A 20,954-nucleotide genomic window follows, 5' to 3' on the forward strand; every position below is an offset into this window, starting at 1 on the left:
CATCACCGAACTTGTTTGTGGAAAAGCGTCGTGCGGAAAGCTTGCCAAGATCGCCATCTGTCGGTGGGCTTTGGCAAGTGCCTGTTTCTCTTTTTGCTTTCAGATGTGTGCAGTGTCATCAGAATCAGCTTTATTGGCCAAAGTTGTGCATGCCAAACAGAGTTGCAGAGTGTTTTTTTTTTCTTTAACGTTACTTTAACTCAAAGATCAGTACCTTTGCTTTCCCAAGCTTGAGTTTAAACAAGCGTCTGTATAACAGACATGCAGTACATCGTTAGCACCAGTAGAGGGCAGGGCAACAACCGGCACGAAGCCCCTTAAGCCTTCCACATCCGCTTTCGTCCTTCCTCTTCCGGTCACGGCGATAGCAGGTAAAGTGCTAATAGAAACTTGTGCAAATCGCCGATTGCAAATCTGTTTCAATCCGCCCAATTGGTGTGTTTAACGTCGATTCCACGAATCAGGGATATAAAGAGTATCTCGACACTCTTGTGTGTGTGACTCTTTTTCTGTTCGGCGGCTAAATTATTGCTAATGTGATGAATAATCGGTCAGCTGCCGGTTCACATTTTTGAGCGTTCGTTGTAGCCGTAAACAAACGCTGATGAAAAACACACCAAGTCGCGTTTGTGCTTGAAATTATTCTTTCCCGAGGAGGTAACATTTGTTACGGTGACGAACGTAGTCGCCATTCTAACGCCAGTGTGTTGTTTTGCCAGCTTCAAAATGGTGCAGCGCCTGACTTACCGACGTAGGTTGTCCTACAACACGGCGTCCAACAAGACCAGACTGTAGGTGCCCGCCGCGCTTGAGTGTTTGCAGCCGCTTGTACAGCTGTGTAACGCCCGCCTGCCCCGTCTTGTAGGTCCCGAACGCCTGGCAACCGCATCGTGTACCTGTACACCAAGAAGAGGGGCAAAGCCCCCAAGTCAGCGTGTGGCATCTCCCCAGGAAGACTGCGCGGAGTAAGTGGAAGGAAGCTTGCCCGAGCTGCCAGGTGACTTGATGACATGAGTCGGTTCTTACTTGGTTTTATGCTCCAGGTCCGAGCTGTGAGACCTCAGGTTCTTATGAGGCTCTCCAAGACCAAGAAGCACGTCAGCAGGGCTTATGGAGGCTCCATGTGCGCCAAGTCTGTGCGTGACAGGTGAGGAGTGCGGCTTCGAGCGAGTGAGACAAAAAATGACGCTTACGTCTCATGATTTAAAAACACTCACCTTTTCCTAGGATCAAGCGTGCTTTCCTGATCGAGGAACAAAAGATCGTCGTCAAGGTGCTCAAGGCGCAAGCACAGAGCCAGAAGTCAAAGTAAATTGTCTGTTTGTAATGCCACAATCAAAATAAAAAAACACAAAGAAAGTGATTGTGTGGGATGATCTCATTTTATCAAGTTAATGGACAGAACAGTGCTTTGTGGGCTCCCTCTAGTGGTAGTTTTTTTTTTAAATACGTGGATTCAATATTCAAAAAATACATTTTGACGGTGTTGGTACTAAAAAATCTTTGACCCGCTGTTATAAAAGATCTAATTGAGTTATGTTTTTGTGTTTGCTTGTTGCTGACACAATAGCGTTAACCTTAAAACACTAATATTTCTAACTTTTAATGAGATTTGTTTTGAGTAGGGTACGCATTGCAGCGGTTCTCGAACTGAGGAACTACCTCAAAATCTGTTGAATGTATTATTTGAAAAATTGTATTCAATACTATCTATCAAACATGACAAAGTTGGGCCAACTAAAACATTCGGTATGATCGTAACGTTGCACGCATTGCGCTAGTTTGTGCATTCAAATTTCTCGCTACTGGTTATCATGCAAAGATAATCAATTTTATTTAACTCAATTTAATTTGGTTACGTGAAAAAAAATCTTTTTCTGCAAAAAAAGAAACGTCACTCACTTGACTTCCGGGACACGTCACCAAATGCTTCCGAGACGGCAGGCAGCAGCAATAGCCGGGTAACAGCAATCTTCGATTTGGTCCTGTCGGAAACCTGATGGAGACTTTGTACAGCATCCCGTTCACTGTGCTCGAATGCCCCAACGTGAAGCTGAAGAAGCCGTCTTGGCTGCACATGCCGTCGGCTATGAGCGTCTATGCGCTCGTCATCCTTTCGTACTTTCTCATCACCGGAGGTGAGCACGGCGGGCGACTGACCGACGCGCTTACGCCAGAGAGGCGACACAGCAAAACAAAACTCATCCCAGCATACTCTTTGTTTTCAAACTCGAAGGAAGACAATGCGAGTCCTGTCGAGCATGTGGATTTGCCTCAAAATGTTGCAAGGAACCAAGCTAACCGAGTTAGCATTAGCTGACAACAGGAGTAATTAAACATCTGAAGAAGCGACTGAACGTGTTCTGCTTAACTCGTGTTCACTGGCTCGTCGACATTTTTGTAGGCTGCACGTACGAGATGGGTAACTTTTAGCTAATTGAAAAGAGTTGGGAATACTATTCGGGCGCTTTGTTATGACGTCATCACCGTCGCATATTTCAACGTAGGCGCGAGGCTGTGTACTTGTTAACGTTCCCGTATGCATGCAAATATATTACCATTAATTTTAAATATATATTTTCCTAGCCAAGGCTTCACAAACTTCCAACCGGTGCATCCTTCTTTTAAGATAGCTGGCAACAACATCCGGGTATTCCGTGCCTGAGACTTTTTACGAGAAGACAAGGTTTTGCAAAATGACGTCATGTCCAGCTGTGTTGAGATGTTGCTCTATTCAAATTTTAAAATTTTTTTGGAAGTTGTCTTACATTTATCCAATAAACTAAGTGAGAGAGAGAACAATTGTGACCACTTAAACTAGTTTGTGTCTTACTTTTTTTCCTCCTTCCAGGTATCATCTATGACGTGATCGTGGAGCCGCCGAGCGTGGGCTCGATGACGGACGAGCACGGACACCAGCGGCCGGTGGCGTTTCTGGCGTACAGGTGAGCACGTCGTCCACGTTGGATCGATGACGCAAAAGATGCAAGCACGTTTTGTGCGTTGTGTAGGGTGAACGGCCAGTACATCATGGAGGGCCTGGCCTCCAGCTTCCTGTTCACCATGGGAGGCCTGGGCTTCATCATCCTGGACCGCTCCAATGCGCCCAACATACCCAAGCTCAACCGCTTCCTGTTGCTCTTCATTGGCTTTGTCAGTGTCGTCCTCAGCTTCTTCATGGCTCGAGTTTTCATGCGCATGAAGTTGCCGTAAGTCTCAGAAACCGTTTGTGACGATTCTGTCCCGTTTAGCTCACTTCTTTTTTTTTTTTTTTGTTCCTCACTAGGGGATATCTCATGGGATGAATTCCACTGTGGATGATCATTCATCTGGACTCAAAGCACTGATGTTGCCACAGAAATTAAGCGTGATAAACAACCAGCAATGGAAAAGAAGCAAGTGAATTTTTTTTGTTACCAAGTCTTGAAATAAAACCGTTTTCAGAAGCTCTTGCGGTGGTGGTAGTTGATTAAGGGAAAATAACCCAGAACAGTAGAAAAAGTCACATTTGCTTGATTCTGCATTTAATGTCTGTAAAGCTTTCGACATTGAGCGATAAAGAAGCACAAAAATCAAAATTTTAAAACATATTGCATGAGTCAAACCTTAAATCTATTAAGAATTAGAAACCTAAATCATGAATTAAATATGGTATTAAAAAAAAATCCTCCTACAGGAGTCATTAAGTGCCATTTGCCCCATGCTGACCGGGCGTCCCAATCTTCCTCACTTAAGCGTCCCTTTACCCTGATGTCCTTAAATGTCCCATCAAGATCAACTCATTCAGCACCAACAAACCAGGACGCTGCGCATATTAAATTGCATTTCACATGTTGCAGACTTGACTAGACCAAGTGCTAAAATTTACCTTTATCCTCCTCCCTCTTAATTTTCGTCTTATTTGACAATCAAGCTTTATGTTGTGTTGCCAGCAGCACGCTTGCTTAGTCTCGGGATTTCCAGACCGATACCTTTTTGACTTTGCAGCCGTGGCGATGACGCAAAAGGGCGTTTATCCACTGTCACCTTAAGTAAACAAGAAAAGTGATGCATGTGTCACCTTTGAGTTATTTTGTTATGATAAACCATATGAAGCCAAGTTCAAACTAGTTTGAACTACACATGAATTGTACCTTCTTTCGTTTGCATAAGTTTATGGACATGATCCTTACCATTCAGTATACTGGCAATGGTCAAACCTGTTGCTGTTTCGATTTCTGTGTGGGTAGAAAATAAAGAAAAGTAAATGATGAAATTATTATTATTAAGTAAATGATGATTGTAGATGGAAGAGCACAACACACCAAGGATTTTGAAAATCAGAGTTTTTGTGTAGCAAAAAAAAGAACGCTTTTGTGTATAGTATTTTTGTTTTCCAATGTATCGGGTACTCATAGAAGCCGCCGATACCAGCCAGCCGATACAGTACTTGCCACCAATTGTATTTTGCCGAATATAATTTGTTCTGCTGGATTTTCTGAAACAGTGTTTGGACTTTCCGTCACACCTGTGAGAATGGCATCCATTTTGTCCACCACAAAGTCGGCGTCATCGGTACTGAAGCACAAGGGGGGCTTGAACTTGAGCACGTTGCGATGCGGCCCGTCGGCGCTCAGCAGCACGCGCTGTTCCTTCAACCTGGGCGCAAAAGGGTCAAAAGGTCATTTCGGCTCAGCGCGTTCGAGGCAAGCGTGGACGTCGCTTACCGATATATGACCTCTTGGGCCTCCGCCGTCGCGGGTGTGAGCTTGGATCTGTCCCTCACGAGTTCCACACCCACGAATAGACCGCGACCTCTGCGGGTGGTCACACGGTCATTCCTCGCCGTGACCGGCACGCTCTTTTGGACTCGTGTGTTACCTAATATCACCAATCAGTGGGTGCTTCTCCTTCTGTTTTTCCAACAGGGAGGTCAGGTAGCCGCCGACACGCAAGGCTTTACCCTGCAGGTCTTCCTTGGCAATCACGTCAAGGACGGCCAGACCAATGGCGCACGACACCGGGTTACCTCCAAACTGAACACGCACAGGTTAGCATCAAAAGTTCCAGAACAATTATGCAGTGTTTTGACTTGGCTGATATAAATGCAGAAAGTCCTGCTTCTTGGAAAAAGGGATTGGCAGACATTTTGGCATTTGCGAGCCTACTTATTATGTAAAGCGTGAAAATTGCCTGCAGTGACAAACCTGGATTATAAATCGTTCTGCTAATATTGTTTTTTCAGAGGCAGCTTTCTTTCAGGTGGAAATTCTTCTGTCTCATTTTTAGGCCTTTGCTACTTTCTCAAGAAGCTCTCTAAATATGTTATTGTTGTTGCTGGTTTGTAGGTATACTGGATTTTTAACATTAAACTTTCAGAAAATAACATTTGTTCATTCTGTGGGCTAATTGGTTTTGCGGGGCTAACTACAAGCGCAAAAACAGACCAGCTAAGTGGACCTAATAATGTGGCCAGTGTACAATTGAAAAACATATATTAAAGCCGCACTCCGCAAGATTTTGCCGCAAATAATCTTTACAATAGCCTTTTCATTTTACCATTTATGACTCGCACATCTTATAAAGAGCAGATTATCAATTTATCTGTTCACAATGGGAATAAGCCTCAGGAAAATAATTTTCACAATGAAATCGGGTTCGAATTTCAGGCACTCTTTTTGCCGATATGACGTCAAAACGTGTTCTCGTTTCATCTCGCAACCAGAAGCTATAATTTCACCATGATGGATTCTGTCAATTTAAAGTGCAGTAAATTTAGAGTAACAAGTCTGTACCCAACAAAGTTAACATTTGACTATTCAAATTCGTTAGTAAGAGTTTGTTGAAGGCCAACAAAATGGCTGTTTCAAACCAAAATGGCCGACTTCCTGTTCAATTTTCCTAATGGGCTTTTTGTTTGGTTCAAGTTGGTTCAGATTTTCTGAGGGGATCCCTTCCAGGGTTGCTAAACAAGTCATTCCAGAATCGTTAGAATTTCGGTAGCATCGTTTTTTTTTGGACCACTGTGATGCAGTCGTCACCGAATGTGCTTACCGTGTTGAAATACTCATTGCCCGACGACATGAAGGCCTCGGCCACCTCCCTGGTGGTGACGACGCACGACATGGGGTGCCCGTTGCCGATGGGCTTGCCCATGGTGACGATGTCGGGCACAAAGTCATCACCCTGGAGCTGGAAGGCCCAGAAGTGGCTGCCGACCCGGCCGAAGCCCACTTGGACTTCATCGGCGATGAAGAGTCCACCTGCTTTACGGACGTGGCTGCGGGGGGCGACAACGAGGTGATTCAGTCATGAGCAACGACGAGCACAATTTAAAATTCTCGCTCGCACGTACTCGGCCACTTGCTGGAAGTAGCCCGCAGGGGGGATAACCTGCCCGCCGCAACTTTGCAAAGACTCTGCGATAAAAGCGGCGATCTGCAGAAAAGTCGAGATAATCGGACGACCTCTTTCAACCGTCGCACAATGTTCAGGGTTCGACATGACCTCACCTTGCCTCCTTTCGATTGCACTCGCCGGATGATATCTCGGACTTCGTCGGCATATGCTTTGGCCGGATCCGGGTGGTCATTTTTGTATTTACCTCTGTACACGTCCGGGCTCGGGGCCTGACGAGCGAAAGCAAACTTGCTGACTCAATCGGCCATTATCGAGGAACGCGTCACTGCATGACAGGTCTGGTTGAGTCACGACGTTTTAATTGCACTCACCACGTGGACAAATGGATTGAGCGGCGCGTCCGCCAGATGGTGCAACTTGTAGGGGCTGATTTCGATGAGAGACGTCACGTGGCCGTGATAGGCGCTACGATAAAACGCAAACAAGATGTTGAAGGGGGGGGGGGGGGGGTGTCACGGTCGGTCTTACTCACTTGTCCAGGGTGATGATTCCTTGGCAGCCTGAGTATTGGCGGGCGAGACGAAGGGCAAGGTCGTTGGCCTCCGATCTAGAGTTGAAAAAGGGCGTCGGGTCAGTCGCTCGCTACCGTCCAGTTACTGAGTCACCGTTAAACACACACTCGCTCGAGGCCCCACGCGTAACTCATTCGCACATCTTTATGCTTACAAGCAACACACAAAACTCAAATGATGACACGTTATTCAAATACAAAAGCACCTTTTGTTTGCGGATGCCAGTTAAAATACTTATTTTATTTTCCACGAGCCAATAGCAAAACAACAAGCAAATAAAACACTTGAGGCTAATGTCAGCGTAGTTACTTATTGACACATCTTGCTGCCACGCTAACTCTGACTTATCTGAGCAAAAGTCCCAATGTGGAGATTTATGACTCGTCAGAGATGTTAATTTTCCTCCACAGAATAAAGATGACTCGTTATCATATTATATATGTGTTGACTGATTACAGTCACCCTCCCCCACTTAAAGCAACAGTGTGCAATCATTTACAGTTAGTAACATTTTTTTTTGCACGTTTCCCAACAAAGATTCAAGTCTTAGTGTTCTTTCTGACACCACAGGATTTGATAATCATTAATTGCGCAAATTGAATCACATTTCTGTTGTACGGAATATTCCAGGAATTCAAGCTACAGAGTGTAATAATATTGCGTGACCCTTGACCTTAAATTGCGGAAAGTGTGTTCAAACAAGAGACAAGCGTTTTTTTTTTTTTTAGATCGTGATGAAACATGTTGCATGTTTGCAATTATAATGCAGCCAGGACATCATTCATATTTTTGTCTTATCTGTACATAGAAAAACAACGCAAAGTAAATAAAAACTTGGAACCAAATAGAGCAAAAAAGGGCTGTGCCCGCTTTTGTTTTCTGGGTTGGACGAGTTTTATGGAATGCGGTGTAGCTGCAAGTCCGCGTCCGCGTCAAGGTGATGAGACCGTGAGAGGCGTGTCCCTCTTCCCGTTCTGTGTTCCCGTCTCAGTGTTGTCACGCGTGTACTCACCCCGAGTTGACAAAGTAGAAGACGGAGAGCTGAGCGGGCAAGGTGGCCTGCAGCCGCTGTGCGTACAGCACCAGGTTGTCGTGGAGGAAGCGCGAGTTGGTGTTGAGCGTTTCCATCTGCTGCGCGCCAGCCGAAACCACATCTGGGTGGCAGTGACCCACTAGTGGGGTGAGGAGGAGGGAAAATAAATAAATGATGAGCCATATTGCGCCTGTAGGCAGGGCAAGTGCAAGCTGTGGTTGCTTCACTCAGGTCTGGCAAGTTACAGAAAAAATAAAACATTACAAAGGACCGGTTCAAAACCGGACCTTAATCCAATCGAGCATGCAAATGAAGAATGCAACAGTCTGGTGAAGTCAATGCCTCGCAGGCTCGATGCAGTTTTTTTGCAAGTAAGTGTTACGCCACCCAATATTAAATTCATTTTTTATTTATGGACTGTTTTGCTCACGTGAAAATCGTATTCATCTTTTGAGCTGAAAACTAAAGTTCAGTACACAACAAAACAGATTGACCTTGCCGTTCCAATACTTTTGGAAGGCACTGTATCTATTTTCTCTACCTTGACTTTGTCAAGCCAACGCAAATTCCAAATCAAACATTCAACAACATTTCATCCCTTTCTGCACTTGCAATTTGCACTTTGAAGCTGCGACAATGACGTCATTCGTTACCGTGCGCCACGTTATTGATGCAGTCCAGGTAGCGCTGACCCTTCTCGTCAAACATGTACTGACCCCTGGCGCGCACCATTTTAATGGGGTCATCACTGAAGAATATTTTGCATGATGGCCTGCATAGAAGACGTAAAAAAAAACTCAGGCAGTTAAAGAAAAAAGAAAGTCAGTCTAAATAAATAAACACACTTTGCTCGTACCCAATGAACTTCCGCCTCAGGTCGATCGTCTGCGCTTTAGCCAACTTCTCGGCGCACATCGTGCAAGTGTCCCGCGGGAGGACGACTCCACGGACTTTTGGGCCTGACGATGCGCGCCGCCCATTTGTGAGGGCACCGAGACCACACGCGTCTCAATTCGGCGCTTCTGCTCCCCCCTACTGGCACTGTGCGTGCATCACACCAGCGCCTTGCCATTTTTCAATTAAATACATAAAAAAACAAAAATACAAGTACTCGCAGATATATTCCATTTTCAAAGCAATTAAAGGACAAGGTATTTGAACACGTTGTATTCTATTCGGGTAGACAAATGATTTCAAAAAAAAAAAAAAAAAAAAAAAGTGGCATCAAAATACATCAGCATGGTGCACTTGTGTGTCGCATATCTGCCCTACAGTCTTTTAGTTCAGGATTTGAATCGGTCCGTCTGCTCAGAATTAATTCTACGGTCTCAAAACTGGCCAGTAAATTTTAATAAAAGGATAGCTTAATTTAAGTAAAATTAATTTCCAGAAGATTACGTGAACAAAAAAATATTTTCCCTTCAGCTATTTTACGTATGTTATATTTTAATTTTTATATTGTGAACGCTGATTTCAAAGTGAGTGAGACTGGTTGGTCAACTAAAGTTCACTTGCAAGCACTTTAGTAATACACTAAATTACAACTACTATTGCAAACGCGTGTGTGTGTGTGTGTGTGTGTGTGTGTGTGTATATGAGGTTATTACCAGTGATGCAATTGAAAGACTGCATTTATTTGGCTCCAACAGTACAGTCACATGAGCATGATTTTTCTTCAAAGAAATGTCAATTAAATGGGTAAAAAAAAAAAAAAAAAAATAGTACAAATTCAGAACAGAAACACAGAACACAATCCCAAATAATACAAATAGCTATATTTCAACTCACACAACTGTTTGCGCTTTGTTCCAAAACCACATGTAGCATTTCAGAGTCTTTTGTAGATTTTTGAATGGCAAAATATTGGATTGGATTACTTTGGCACTTGTGCACATTAAAAAACACAATCAAAACCAAAAACTCATTAAAAAAAATAGCTGCACACGCTAAAAACACAGCACCATGTGAGGACAAACACCAAATCATTTGCAGAAAAAAAAACTAGAGGAAGGGTCAATGTTGAATTTAAAATCTGAAGTCTAGTTTTCTATTATTTGTTGTCCTCTCCAAGTGGTATATTTGAAACGGGGGCCGCAGAAATCACTCATGTTGCATTACACACATACACGCACGCACACGCACGGACGCGCGCGTGCACACACGCACACACACAGGCACGCACGCACACACACACACGAGGTGATCATAAAATTGCACTTTTTGTCAAATGAGCACATCTCAACAGTACATGAACTCATCCACTATACAGAATACAAGTACACACACACATATATATATATAGATATATAGAGAGATTTAGAGACCAAACTACATTCAATGCAAACAAGTGAGGGAAGAAAAGCAAAACGTATCGCAATAGCTGGGCCCAACAACATTCAGGTCACCGATACAAAAGCAGATGTGTCGTCATGGCGACGCCCGAGTGAGACACGTACGGGAATGTTGCTTGGAAAACCCAAGCAATCCAAGAAATCATAGAAAAATAAATTATGTCATCAAATACAAATACATCATATATGCAAAGAAATCGCGTCATACATAAACGACCCGACAACAAAGAAATTGGTGAATATTTGGGAAGAAGAAAAAAAAAAGCTGGCATAGCAGCGACTCAAGAAACAAAATGCACCAAAATGGTCTCGTGGGTGTTCCGTTTAGGACTTCTCGCGATATAACGCGAGTGTTCATGCAGTGAACTGACGCCACCCGTGTGTTTGTTGTTTGCACCTACTTAAAGCTGAACAATTGTGAAGAAAAAACCCCAAAAACGACACATTTCACTACATAAATTCCTCTCCAATCAACAATAAATGAAAAGATGCTTATAAGGTTTGTGATAAAGGAATGAATAACAGCTCCAGGCACCAAAGGCTATCATACACCAAATAGAAAACAAGAAAAAACAAAACGTCATCGTAGCGTCACGTTGCCAAAGCGCCCTCATCCTGTTGTGTCATATCTTTGTTGACAGCGTTTTTCTGTTTGGCCTTTTCGCCAAAAGTTTAATCTGTAATGTACACCAAGAAAGTCACGTGGGCAAGGAGAGCCGCGGGACAAACAGTCAAACACACAAATTGAGATCGGGATTACTCATGTCTGTTTTTTTTCCAACAGGCAACCAAACAGACGACGCAACATGTCAGGTTGCTTGGAGCTTTAGCAAGACCAACCAAAAACTGAATTCCAATAAAATAAAACCAAAAACCATGACTGCATTCCATCAACACTCAGTAGATCCTCAACCGTTTCCGCCGAGACCGTCCCCGGCTCAAAAGTGGGGGACCCGTCTCAATTAAAACCCTTTGTGGATTGTTATCAGTGCAGCCGAAAGAGGTGCGGGCTCCCCGGACCCGGCAGGGCGGGGCGGGGCGGCGCCCATCAACGCCTCTTGCAGGCACGGCGGGCAGACGCATTAAAGCAACAAACACCTTTCGCTTTGGGGACTTTTCAGGCGACCAGCCACGGCGTGACTCCCTTGGGAAGATTCAGCAAAAAATGGAAATTAAAAAAAAAATGGAATCTCTCTTTTTTTGTTGTGGTTAGTTTTTCCTCTGCAGAAGCCAAAACAGTGTGCGCACAAGACATATCAGCATGCTTTTGCGAGGTTTTGTCTTTTTTTTTTTTTTTTTTTTTTTTTAATGCTGCGTGCGTTGGTGGGTGGTGACAACACAAAAACGTCTTCCTGTCTGTGAGTCCAAGCGCCCAAGCCAGAGCCCTGTGGCACTCCAGTGTGGGAGGTTGTAAAGTTCCGCCACAAGCTCCGAACAAACCACCCAACATACACAAACACGAACAAGGTGAATGTGAGAAAGCGGACATTTTGTTTTCCCCACACGATGATGTGATGTGAGTAGAAGCAGGTTTTGGGGCGTGACACATCCCAGGGTTTCTTTTGTTGTTGGTTTTGCATCCTCATACACTTCTCTTTTTCAAAATCCCATTAAAAAAAATATAAATACCAACAAAAAAAAAAAAAGATTATTTACAAACTCCATGCGGTTCAGGTTAGAGTGATCACTGCAAGAAAAAAAAAAAGGAGAGAAAACCACATGAAGTGTGCTCGCATTCAGACTTGTGTGGACGACATGAACAAACTCAGGGAAGGCACAAAAACGAGAAAAAGTTTTTGCGCTCGTCGATGGTTGCTATCTTACCTTCTGCCAGCAGCCGGGCATCGGTAAGCCGTCGGGACCCTGCCGCCAGCACAAACACACAATTAGACTGAACCGGCATTGGAAGTTTGCTCGACACACGGACTCATTAAACGTGGACACAGATGGACTGATATTATGTGCACAATGATGCATTAAAAGTCTGCACACCCCTGTTCAAATGCCAGGTAGCACGGTGGTCAGTCCGGCATTTTGACCCCCCTCTCTAAATGATTTGCGTTTTTTAATTTTTTTTAAAATCTCGGTTACATTTTTATTTTCACACAACCTGACATTCGAACACTGGTGTGAAAAATTGATAATTACTAAAAAAAAAAAAAAAGCTGTGTCTCTATACATTTATTGCACATGCATGTCAGTTATCTTTCAAATGTATTTTCAATTTTGACATATACACAGTTGTGGATTTTTATTGTATTTATTTATTTGATTGTGACTTTTGTTTCAATTAGTTTTCAGAGCAGGCTTCTTAGTTTTTATCTTTTTCAAATTGCCTCATTTTGGTTATGTTTCTATTAGTTTTAGTGTAATTATTAGGGATGGGCAAGTATCGATACCCGGCCTTATTTCAAGGTATCGGTAGTTGCGACATCGGCCGATACCAGTAAATACCGCCCTCTTGTGGCCGTTTTACAACAGGGACCTAAAGGCATACAGATTTGGACAAATTCTCATTAAGATCCAATTTATGTAAATGTTACTAGAAATAGAAAAAAAATATTTAAAATTGGCATAAATATCAGGCAATTCTTCATTTATTAAAAATAAGAGTAGTATCAGTACTTATCAGTATCATGACCACTAAAGAGTTGAGTACATACCATCCCCAGTAATTATACTTAATTATAGTAACTTAAGATGTGGTTTCGTTTTTTTTTTTTACAAACAGTATTTTGTCAATCATGCAAATAATACAACTCAAAATTATATCAATGGCAATCAAGCTGATACACTGATTCAAGTCTCTTATTTTGCGCGTGAATATACTAGCGTGTCATGTCGCAGATTCGGTTTGCGCTAAATTATGTAAAACATAAGAGCTCGTAACATTGAATTGTACCCCCTCTCGTGATGGTCTGGCCCAATTGGTACAAGAACAGGAAGGAACGAGTTAATGATAGGGGCGGAGCACCGGGTCACTCATCAGTAGAGAAGTCCGTTAGCCTCGTGTTAACTTTGAGGGATCAGATAGAAGAAAATAGGACGGGGAAGTTTTAATCGGGCGTGAAAGGGGTGCGTTAAAGGGACTTGATGCCAGCTTGTTTTTTTGTGTGGACTTGTGTTTGTAAAAGGCTGCGTGCAGTCAACAAGTTAGTCGCGTGCAGTGGCTGTTGTGCTCGTGTAGCAAATAATAAGATGGCTGCACATGCGTGTGTTGCGTTTCTTGATGCCTGAAGGTGAGCGGCATGCAGAGGTGGTGAGTGCTAGAGGAAGGAGAGGAATACTGTACCAATTGGCACGGGGCATCCAGCCCGTCCAGACCCGGCTGCCCTGGTTCCCCCTTTTCACCCTTAAATCCCCGGAAACCCTGTTTGCAAAGATGACCTCGGAGTGTTACTGGGACAGAGGTGGACCGAGCGACCTCATACGTGGCGGGGTCGCCTCGTGACCTTTCCGACGCCACAATTTAGCCTTGAATTGAGTTTGGGGAGATTTTTGTGAGTTGGGCGTCAGGGTGGCCACGAGACCCCCCCCCAAACCGCACCCCCCGTACCCCCTTGTTCGGGGCGACCACCCTTCACGTCTGGGAGGCAACTTCCAGCTCACAGTTGTGACATACCAATGGGCAGGGTGCATCTAATCCAGGGGCACCCTGTTCTCCTTTCTCGCCCTTAGGCCCTTTTTTGCCCTTCTTTCCCTTCTCTCCCTGTGAATACAACCATTTGGTCACATTAAAAAAAAAAATCACTTTTGTGGAACAGCAGTGAGATTAGGAAAAGGGGAGCGATTAAAGAAGGGGAGCCCACCACAGAGGGAGGTTAGATTGATCTCTCGGGGGGGGGGAAAGGAAATATTACAGTCGGAGGGAGAAGCGGACCAACTTTTAAGGCTGTCAAGGGCACAAAGGTTGAGAAAGAGTAGCAGGGAAAACACCGCTAAAAAAGGTTATCAATCTTGACAAACGTTTGAGTCATGCATTACACCTCGAGTTGGGTTATCTGGTGCAGTCTAAACAGGAAAATAATGCATACACAAAACCATCTTGACTTTCCAGGTCAGTAATTGAATTCAATTCACCGTTAGCATATCTAGCTAATGTTAGCACAAGCAAATAAGGAATTAGTCTTTTTTTTCAGGACTGGAAGTGGTGAGATGCATTGGTGACAAAGATGGAAGCAGAGAACCTGCTGTCAATGGACTTTGGTTGGAATGATGATGAGAGGTGATTTGTGATCAGGAGACTGCTTTGGATGGATTGACGATGACGTCGTGAGGAGCTAGCCGTAATGCTAACAAATCAAAGACACTCGTTCTGTCCATTGACACCAGTTGCCTCGTGTTAGAATCAGTGCAGCGCATCTACTTCTACATCTACCTTCTCTCCTCTTTCCCCAAGGTCGCCTTTCTCGCCTCTCAACCCGGGCAACCCCTGGAAGAGGGCAGCGTTATTCATGGCAACAAAACAAACACATACAGCAAACACGGACTGGAATGTTGCGTCCCACTTCGAAGGACGGGATCGCAGGTCCTAGAAATCTTCAGATTTTCAGAAACAGTTTTTTTTAACTCACGCATGCTGATTCCGATGGAATGTAAACATGAAAATCAATTAAAAATACTTAGCAATGGATGCCGATGAGACGTTTGGAATGAGAATGCGGCTTTGAAATGTGAGCTTTAAAAATTCTACTTGACAACTTTCCCGTGTTTTCCAAGTTCCCCGAGACTTACATCCAAGCCTGGTGTTCCTGCTGCTCCCTGCAAAAAAGAAGAACGACACGGATCAGTACCATGCGAGGTCCTCGCCGGCAAAAAAAGATGCATCCCAAACTCACTGGTAATCCGTAGGGCCCCCTCGGTCCCGGGTCCCCTGTCGCCCCTCGCTCGCCCTGATCCGGCAACAACAACAAAATCAGCCGAGGCTTCAAAACCGAGACGAGTATGGTCGAGCGCTTCTTACCCTGTCCCCCTTTGGGCCGGCCGGACCAGCTGGACCCAAAGGCCCGTCGGTACCCTGCAATGAAAAGTGTTGCCTTGGTGACTCCAAATCAGAGGCGCTCCTCCCAAAACGGGAACTCACATTTGGACAACAGTGCAGCGCACACATGCACGTTTGCAGTTAATGAATGAGTGTGTTCATGCTGGACTAAGATTTGTGCCAGTGGTACCTTGCGTTAAGACCGAATCATTACTGATGGAGTAATGATTTCATTATGATTGATTATACATTTATGAATGCAGTGGCTTAACAATGAATATTCTGGTTGCTGTGGGAAGAATGTTTTTTGATGTGAAATAAAGGTCGGAGGGAGTTGAGGAATCGAAAGCTGTCGACCCCAAGCTGACCGAAGAGATGAGGAGCGGCCGAAGACGCCCTTTCTGCTATTTAGTGATATGACGAAATGAAATGTTTTCATGATGCAAAGGAACTTATCTGCAAATGACTGCTTGTGTTTACGCTGCCAAATTATATGATGAAACCCGTCAAGGGCGGATGCCGTTCACTAAATCTTGTTGATTCCCCATCTTTTAAGGGCACCGCCTATTTTGTAACTAGGGACTGTTAAATGAATAAAAGCGAGGTTGATAGGAGGAGCTGATCGGATTTGTGAGAACTCTTAAGCTCTCCTGTTCTCCTTGCAAGAAACCGGAAACGTTCTCTCTTCGTTATTTGTGAGTTGGTTGGGAAAATAAACCTAACATAAATTGGTCCTTCGAGCCGGATCGCAAGATACCTGATGTTTCCATGAGCGGAGGCGACGACCAGGAAAGTCCGTGGCCACGGCGACAATACCCTTGTGGGTCTGGGCCTCGGTTCCGCGTCTGGATAGCTGACGGTTGACGCGATACCAAGGAGAGACGTTTCCGGTGAGTGTGTGGAGCGCGCTCAAAGTGTGTGTGTATGTGTGTGAGTGTCGCGCGACAAGTGTAAAGGGCGACGGTGTTCTGTGGTATTAATCGATTTTTGGTCGATATATTGATACAGTTAAACTCCGTGTAAAGGGCGTCGGTGCCCTGTGTTTTGGTAACACTTAAACTCCGAGGGAAGGGACGAGGTCCTGTGTTTAGTACACTTAAATTCCGTGAAAACCTTGACAATACTAGTCTCTATCAAGTGAAGAGAGACAGAGTAGTCTATTCTAAAAAACTGGGGGGCCGGCGGCGGCCCATGCGCATTTAAAGACCGCATTGTGTGTGTGTGTGTGGTTAAACGAGTGACTGGAGATTAGCTATCTCATTGGAACAAGCAAATTGAAGCGACAACTGCTTGAGGAAGCAAAGGCAAGAATTTCCCGCCACTTTGTGGTAGAAGCTTGGAAATTACCTCGAGCAGAGTGTAATTGTCGCCCTGTTCAGGTAGAAGTCAGTATAGTCACCATAGGTGAATCACTGACTTCAAGATGGGTCAAAATAACAGTAAACCATCAAACGATAAAATAAACAAAAAGGATCCTAAGCAAGCGCTGACATGTGAAGATAAAAACATAAAAACAGGAAGTGAAACAAGTGCTGTAGATGATAATGAGGAAGTGGAGACGGCAGCACTATTTCAGAGGGAGGAGGACGACAAGACCGGGCCGGTGGGGATTTTGGGGCCTAAAAAACGAAAAAAAAAGAAAAAAAAAAAAAAAAAAAAAAAAAAAAAAAAAGAAAAAAGTAAAATATAGCTGCGTCACATCTATGGGGCCTAGGCCATTGTTGAGAGTGGTGCCTGCCGGAATTCCACCCAGCTGTGTTTTGGAAGTAATGACGAAGCCAGTACCGAGAAAAGACTGTAGTGTATGGGATCAGGCATATCCTGTAACGAAAGCATTGAAAGATGATAAACCTGTTTTTTCCACTGACGTAGCTGCAGCAGATTTTGTATGTATAAAATTGATGGGATCTCAAAGTAAGGTTGGGATTTTAAATTCTACATGGTGCAGGGTTACGGTGGATCAAACAGGTCCACTGGTGGCACGGAGTGATGTTTGGCTGTGGTGTGGGGGGTCTAAATTATATAAAGTATTGTGTCTGACTTCATAACACCAAGTCGGGTTGTTGTGATGCGTCTAGTGTGTTGGTGGAGTGTCCAGTGCATGTCACTTCTCACTGTCAACCCTCACCGCTGGCTAGCAGTATGCGAACGGGAGAGCCGAGTGCGTAAGTCTCTCCCTGCCAGTACATAGCCTCTCTAACAGCAAGCCCTATGTAGTGCCTCCACGCGGCGACACATGGTAACTGGGTACAACACGGACCCAGGCTAAACTACAAGGGACTCGGAGGAGGTTTGGCCCCTAGACGTGCGGCACGCAGGCCCACCGGTGTGTGGACACGCCCTGGTGCCCACGAACCAGCCCCCAACTATGGGTTAAATAGTACCACTGCCCAGTGGGCTCCTCGGGAGAGGAATGGGCTAAGGGAGTCAACCCCGACAGAAAATCAATTCCCCTTTGGGTTAGCGTCAGGAAGGGCATCCGGCTGTAAAAAGTTTTTTGCTCCAAAAATTCTCAGTATGGCTAGAGATGGCCATATCGAGAACCCAGTCCAACCCAGCGGCGCCTGGAAAGCGGACTTTAAAACGATGATGATGAAGGAGGCGCAGGGTTTGTGTGCATTGGTGTCACTGCTTTTGCCAGTCTCGGTTTTTCCAGCTACGGCAGACAAAATCCAAGCGGCTGCGGCCATGGTTTACAATCCCGTGGAGCTGCCAGCCGTCCCGGTACTGGCCAGAAGGCGTCGTTCTTGGAGGGGGGACGACCCGACATATATTGACGCCATTGGAGTACCGCGGGGCGTGCCAGATAAGTATAAATTGGCTAACCAGATTGCGGCAGGGTGGGAGTCCATTTTCTTGTGGGTGACGCCCAACAAGAATGTGGACCGCATCAACTATGTCCACTACAATGTGCAGAAGCTGGGGAATTATACAGAGGAAGGCTTCATTGTGTTGAGGGAACAATTGGCTAGCACCTCTTTGGTGGCTTTCCAAAACCGCATCGCTATTGACATGATTTTGGCCAAGGAAGGAGGTGTCTGTGCTATGTTTGGGAGTGAATGCTGTACATTTATTCCTAATAACACTGCACCTGATGGGTCTCTCAGCAGAGCCATAAAGGGACTCCGGATGCTAAATCGCAGCCTGAAGGATCACTCAGGGGTGGACACCTCCATTTGGTCTGATTGGTTCGACAAGACTTTTGGGAAATATAAAAATTTGGTGTATTCTATTTTGGTATCAATCTCTGTTTTCACAGCTCTCCTCACCTTGTGTGGCTGTTGCTGTATCCCCTGCATCCGCGCTCTGCTAAATCGGCTTATTTCTACAGCCATAGCGCCCACGTATTCTACGTTATCAGAAGTGTACCCGATGCTGGCGAGTCCGGGACTAGGGGGCGGTGATGCTGCTGCTGCTGCTCGAGATTTGGGGGAGGATACCTTTCTGTCCTGAACACTGCGTCTCGACCCCAAAATGTGTATGAGGAACTGCATTGGTCAACAGGTTGATGAATTGACTGGATGAATCCAATACCGGAAGTCTTTTTAAGGATGTTTTCTGGGGGCGAATGTAGAATCAAAATAATAAAAGGGGGGAATGATGGAGTAATGATTTCATTATGATTGATTATACATTTATGAATGCAGTGGCTTAATAATGAATATTCTGGTTGCTGTGGGAAGAGTGTTTTTTGATGTGAAATAAAGGTCGGAGGGAGTTGAGGAATCGAAAGCTGTCGACCCCAAGCTGACCGAAGAGATGAGGAGCGGCCGAAGACGCCCTTTCTGCTATTTAGTGATATGACGAAATGAAATGTTTGCATGATGCAAAAGAACTCATCTGCAAATGACTGCTTGTGTTTACGCTGCCAAATTATATGATGAAACCTGTCAAGGGCGGATGCCGTTCACTAAATCTTGTTGATTCCCCATCTTTTAAGGGCACCGCCTATTTTGTAACTAGGGACTTCTAAATGAATAAAAGCGAGGTTGATAGGAGGAGCTGATCGGAATTGTGAGAACTCTTAAGCTCTCCTGTTCTCCTTGCAAGAAACCGGAAACGTTCTCTCTTTGTTATTTGTGAGTTGGTTGGGAAAATAAACCTAACAATTACTTTAGTACATCACTTCAAAATTCTAAATAAAAATATCAAATCGACAGCTAGTAATCAGGGCGCATGCGAGCCAAGGAACCACTGAACTAGCTAACGTGTTTGAGCGCGACACAGAAAGTGATAAAAGTGGGTCAGGAGTCCGATCAAGAGGCAGAGACAGGACAACGAGAGTTTGGGATGGTCGAAGCCTCTCGGTCACTCACCCTAATCCCGGGCTTGCCGTCCAAGCCGGAGGCTCCCTGCGTGGTTACCGACGACGTATGAGTGACATGGACATGGACAAGGCGGGATTAGTACCAGATGAACTTTGTTATTCCTGCACAATCTGTTGCCAAGTTCCGTTGCAAATTATACGATGGGTTACTGGGATTTGGCAAATTAATCAGGCAAATGAATGAGAGCACATACACAAACGCACATTGTCAATAAAATGCAAACACACAAATACGGTAGCAGTGGGAGACGAAATGTGGATTTGTTCCACTTACAGGGAGACCTAAAGGTCCTCTGTCCCCTTTGTGGCCTGGTTCTCCACGTGCCCCCTTTGTACCGTGCAAACCGGGTTCACCCTGCAACAAACACAAACACACAACTCAAAATCAAGTGCACAAAAAGGCGTAGTCTCAATGAGTTACCTTTGGTCCGGAGAAACCATGGGGTCCCTGAAAGACAAAAGAACGGAAGAACTGTTTCAGAGAACACACAGTGCTGGAGCGCTGCCATCTACTGGCTCCAGTGTGTAAGTACAGTTGTTTACAAACTTAGACTTACCATGGGTCCCGGAGGCCCGTGAGGTCCCGGTGCCCCTGGAGGGCCAATAATCTAAAGAAACACACGAGTGAGGTTTTGAACACTCCCCTCCGTCGGGTCGCATCATGAGACTCACCGAGGAACCTTGGGGACCCGGCAGACCCGAATCTCCTTTGTCCCCTTTCACCCCGTTGACACCCTGCACAAAGAAACAAGCGCCATCAATTGACGTGTCTCTAAGGTCACTATGGGAATTCTTGCACCTTCTTACTGGTAAGCCGGGTAAACCGGTTGCTCCTTTATCCCCCGATGCTCCGGGCATTCCCATATCTCCCTTGGAACCCTTGTAGCCCTGCCAAATAATGAGCCCTGATGATAAAACCCACCCACTACTCTACGTCGACAAAGTGATCTTACACGTTCTCCGTCAAGTCCCGGGAGGCCAGGCATGCCGCGGTCGCCCTGCCGGAACACAAACACGACGGGACCGTCACATTTTATCGCCTTTTTCAACAGTCATTGGAAAAGGTCCAACATTTACCTTCATACCGTGGGGTCCTACGGGCCCGGGAGGACCCGGCGGGCCCTGCACACAAGCAAAGTTGCCACGTTTAGAATGACACAATTGTGTGATGTTAGGTCATGTGATGACTTGGAAGAGCAACACATGCCAAGGATGATTAAAGCGTGTTAGCCAGAACACATCAATTCTATTAATGCAGTGCTGCCTTTACTTAGAAATTTTATTTGTTCCGTGTACATGCTTGTACTTCAAAACAGTACCCCGTTGCACTAGCTTCCTCTAAATTTCTCTT

General features: G+C 45.0%; 4 protein-coding genes across 18 annotated transcripts in view; 2 read left to right on the forward strand and 2 right to left on the reverse strand.

The window, feature by feature from the left end:
- Positions 1-295: 295 nt before the first annotated feature.
- rpl34 (ribosomal protein L34) lies at positions 296-1,359 on the forward strand. The gene is made up of 5 exons (XM_037262407.1): positions 296-371; positions 720-791; positions 866-965; positions 1,044-1,147; positions 1,228-1,359. The coding sequence occupies exons 2-5, from the start codon at positions 727-729 to the stop codon at positions 1,310-1,312; spliced, it is 354 nt and encodes a 117-aa protein (XP_037118302.1). The 5' UTR covers positions 296-371; positions 720-726; the 3' UTR covers positions 1,313-1,359.
- Positions 1,360-1,903: 544 nt separating this feature from the next.
- On the forward strand, positions 1,904-3,446 carry ostc (oligosaccharyltransferase complex subunit). Its single transcript, XM_037262975.1, has 4 exons — positions 1,904-2,138; positions 2,852-2,945; positions 3,012-3,209; positions 3,287-3,446. The coding sequence occupies exons 1-4, from the start codon at positions 2,000-2,002 to the stop codon at positions 3,303-3,305; spliced, it is 450 nt and encodes a 149-aa protein (XP_037118870.1). The 5' UTR covers positions 1,904-1,999; the 3' UTR covers positions 3,306-3,446.
- A 56-nt stretch (positions 3,447-3,502) lies between these two features.
- Positions 3,503-20,796, reverse strand: etnppl (ethanolamine-phosphate phospho-lyase). The gene is made up of 14 exons (XM_037262974.1): positions 20,792-20,796; positions 8,801-8,885; positions 8,598-8,716; positions 7,924-8,083; positions 6,872-6,946; positions 6,711-6,804; positions 6,492-6,608; positions 6,335-6,417; positions 6,034-6,259; positions 4,861-5,015; positions 4,707-4,796; positions 4,508-4,638; positions 4,173-4,217; positions 3,503-4,026 (listed from the first exon to the last, which is right to left on the reverse strand). Exons 2-14 carry the CDS (start codon positions 8,857-8,859, stop codon positions 4,013-4,015), a joined length of 1,368 nt encoding a protein of 455 aa, XP_037118869.1. The 5' UTR covers positions 8,860-8,885; positions 20,792-20,796; the 3' UTR covers positions 3,503-4,012.
- The window catches only part of LOC119129617 (collagen alpha-1(XXV) chain), a 65,012-nt gene continuing 53,615 nt past the window's right edge, over positions 9,558-20,954 (reverse strand). For 6 of the 15 annotated variants that reach the window (XM_037262961.1, XM_037262960.1, XM_037262957.1 and 3 more), the window contains 13 exons: positions 20,681-20,725; positions 20,557-20,601; positions 20,411-20,491; positions 20,276-20,338; positions 20,161-20,211; positions 20,025-20,051; positions 19,878-19,958; positions 19,593-19,628; positions 15,259-15,312; positions 15,134-15,187; positions 15,030-15,056; positions 14,674-14,727; positions 12,952-13,665 (listed from right to left, as the gene is read on the reverse strand). In XM_037262961.1, coding sequence (XP_037118856.1) covers positions 13,441-13,665; positions 14,674-14,727; positions 15,030-15,056; positions 15,134-15,187; positions 15,259-15,312; positions 19,593-19,628; positions 19,878-19,958; positions 20,025-20,051; positions 20,161-20,211; positions 20,276-20,338; positions 20,411-20,491; positions 20,557-20,601; positions 20,681-20,725 — 843 coding nt within the window. In that variant the 3' untranslated portion in view covers positions 12,952-13,440. Of the gene's footprint in view, positions 11,983-12,119; positions 12,159-12,951; positions 14,005-14,673; positions 14,728-15,029; positions 15,057-15,133; positions 15,188-15,258; positions 15,313-19,592; positions 19,629-19,877; positions 19,959-20,024; positions 20,052-20,160; positions 20,212-20,275; positions 20,339-20,410; positions 20,492-20,556; positions 20,602-20,680; positions 20,726-20,954 lie in introns of those variants that run through there. The other 9 variants (XM_037262964.1, XM_037262969.1, XM_037262966.1 and 6 more) reach the window with 8 other exon arrangements.

This window comes from Syngnathus acus, chromosome 10, assembly GCF_901709675.1.
Source record: "Syngnathus acus chromosome 10, fSynAcu1.2, whole genome shotgun sequence".
Lineage (NCBI taxonomy): Eukaryota > Metazoa > Chordata > Actinopteri > Syngnathiformes > Syngnathidae > Syngnathus > Syngnathus acus.

What these genes read in the sequence shown, in the direction of transcription:
- rpl34 (XM_037262407.1), top strand. Translation starts at nt 727, where the DNA reads ATGGTGCAGCGCCTGACTTACCGACGTAGGTTGTCCTACAACACGGCG. An exon ending in GCGTCCAACAAGACCAGACT is followed by an intron (nt 792 to 865) that starts GTAGGTGCCCGC and finishes CCCGTCTTGTAG; the next exon opens with GTCCCGAACGCCTGGCAACC. An exon ending in CCCCAGGAAGACTGCGCGGA is followed by an intron (nt 966 to 1,043) that starts GTAAGTGGAAGG and finishes TTTATGCTCCAG; the next exon opens with GTCCGAGCTGTGAGACCTCA.
- ostc (XM_037262975.1), top strand. Translation starts at nt 2,000, where the DNA reads ATGGAGACTTTGTACAGCATCCCGTTCACTGTGCTCGAATGCCCCAAC. An exon ending in GTACTTTCTCATCACCGGAG is followed by an intron (nt 2,139 to 2,851) that starts GTGAGCACGGCG and finishes TCCTCCTTCCAG; the next exon opens with GTATCATCTATGACGTGATC. An exon ending in GTGGCGTTTCTGGCGTACAG is followed by an intron (nt 2,946 to 3,011) that starts GTGAGCACGTCG and finishes TGCGTTGTGTAG; the next exon opens with GGTGAACGGCCAGTACATCA.
- etnppl (XM_037262974.1), bottom strand. Translation starts at nt 8,859, where the DNA reads ATGTGCGCCGAGAAGTTGGCTAAAGCGCAGACGATCGACCTGAGGCGG. An exon ending in TGCAATCGAAAGGAGGCAAG is followed by an intron (nt 6,418 to 6,491) that starts GTGAGGTCATGT and finishes ACTTTTCTGCAG; the next exon opens with ATCGCCGCTTTTATCGCAGA. An exon ending in GCCCAAGAGGTCATATATCG is followed by an intron (nt 4,639 to 4,706) that starts GTAAGCGACGTC and finishes TTTTGCGCCCAG; the next exon opens with GTTGAAGGAACAGCGCGTGC.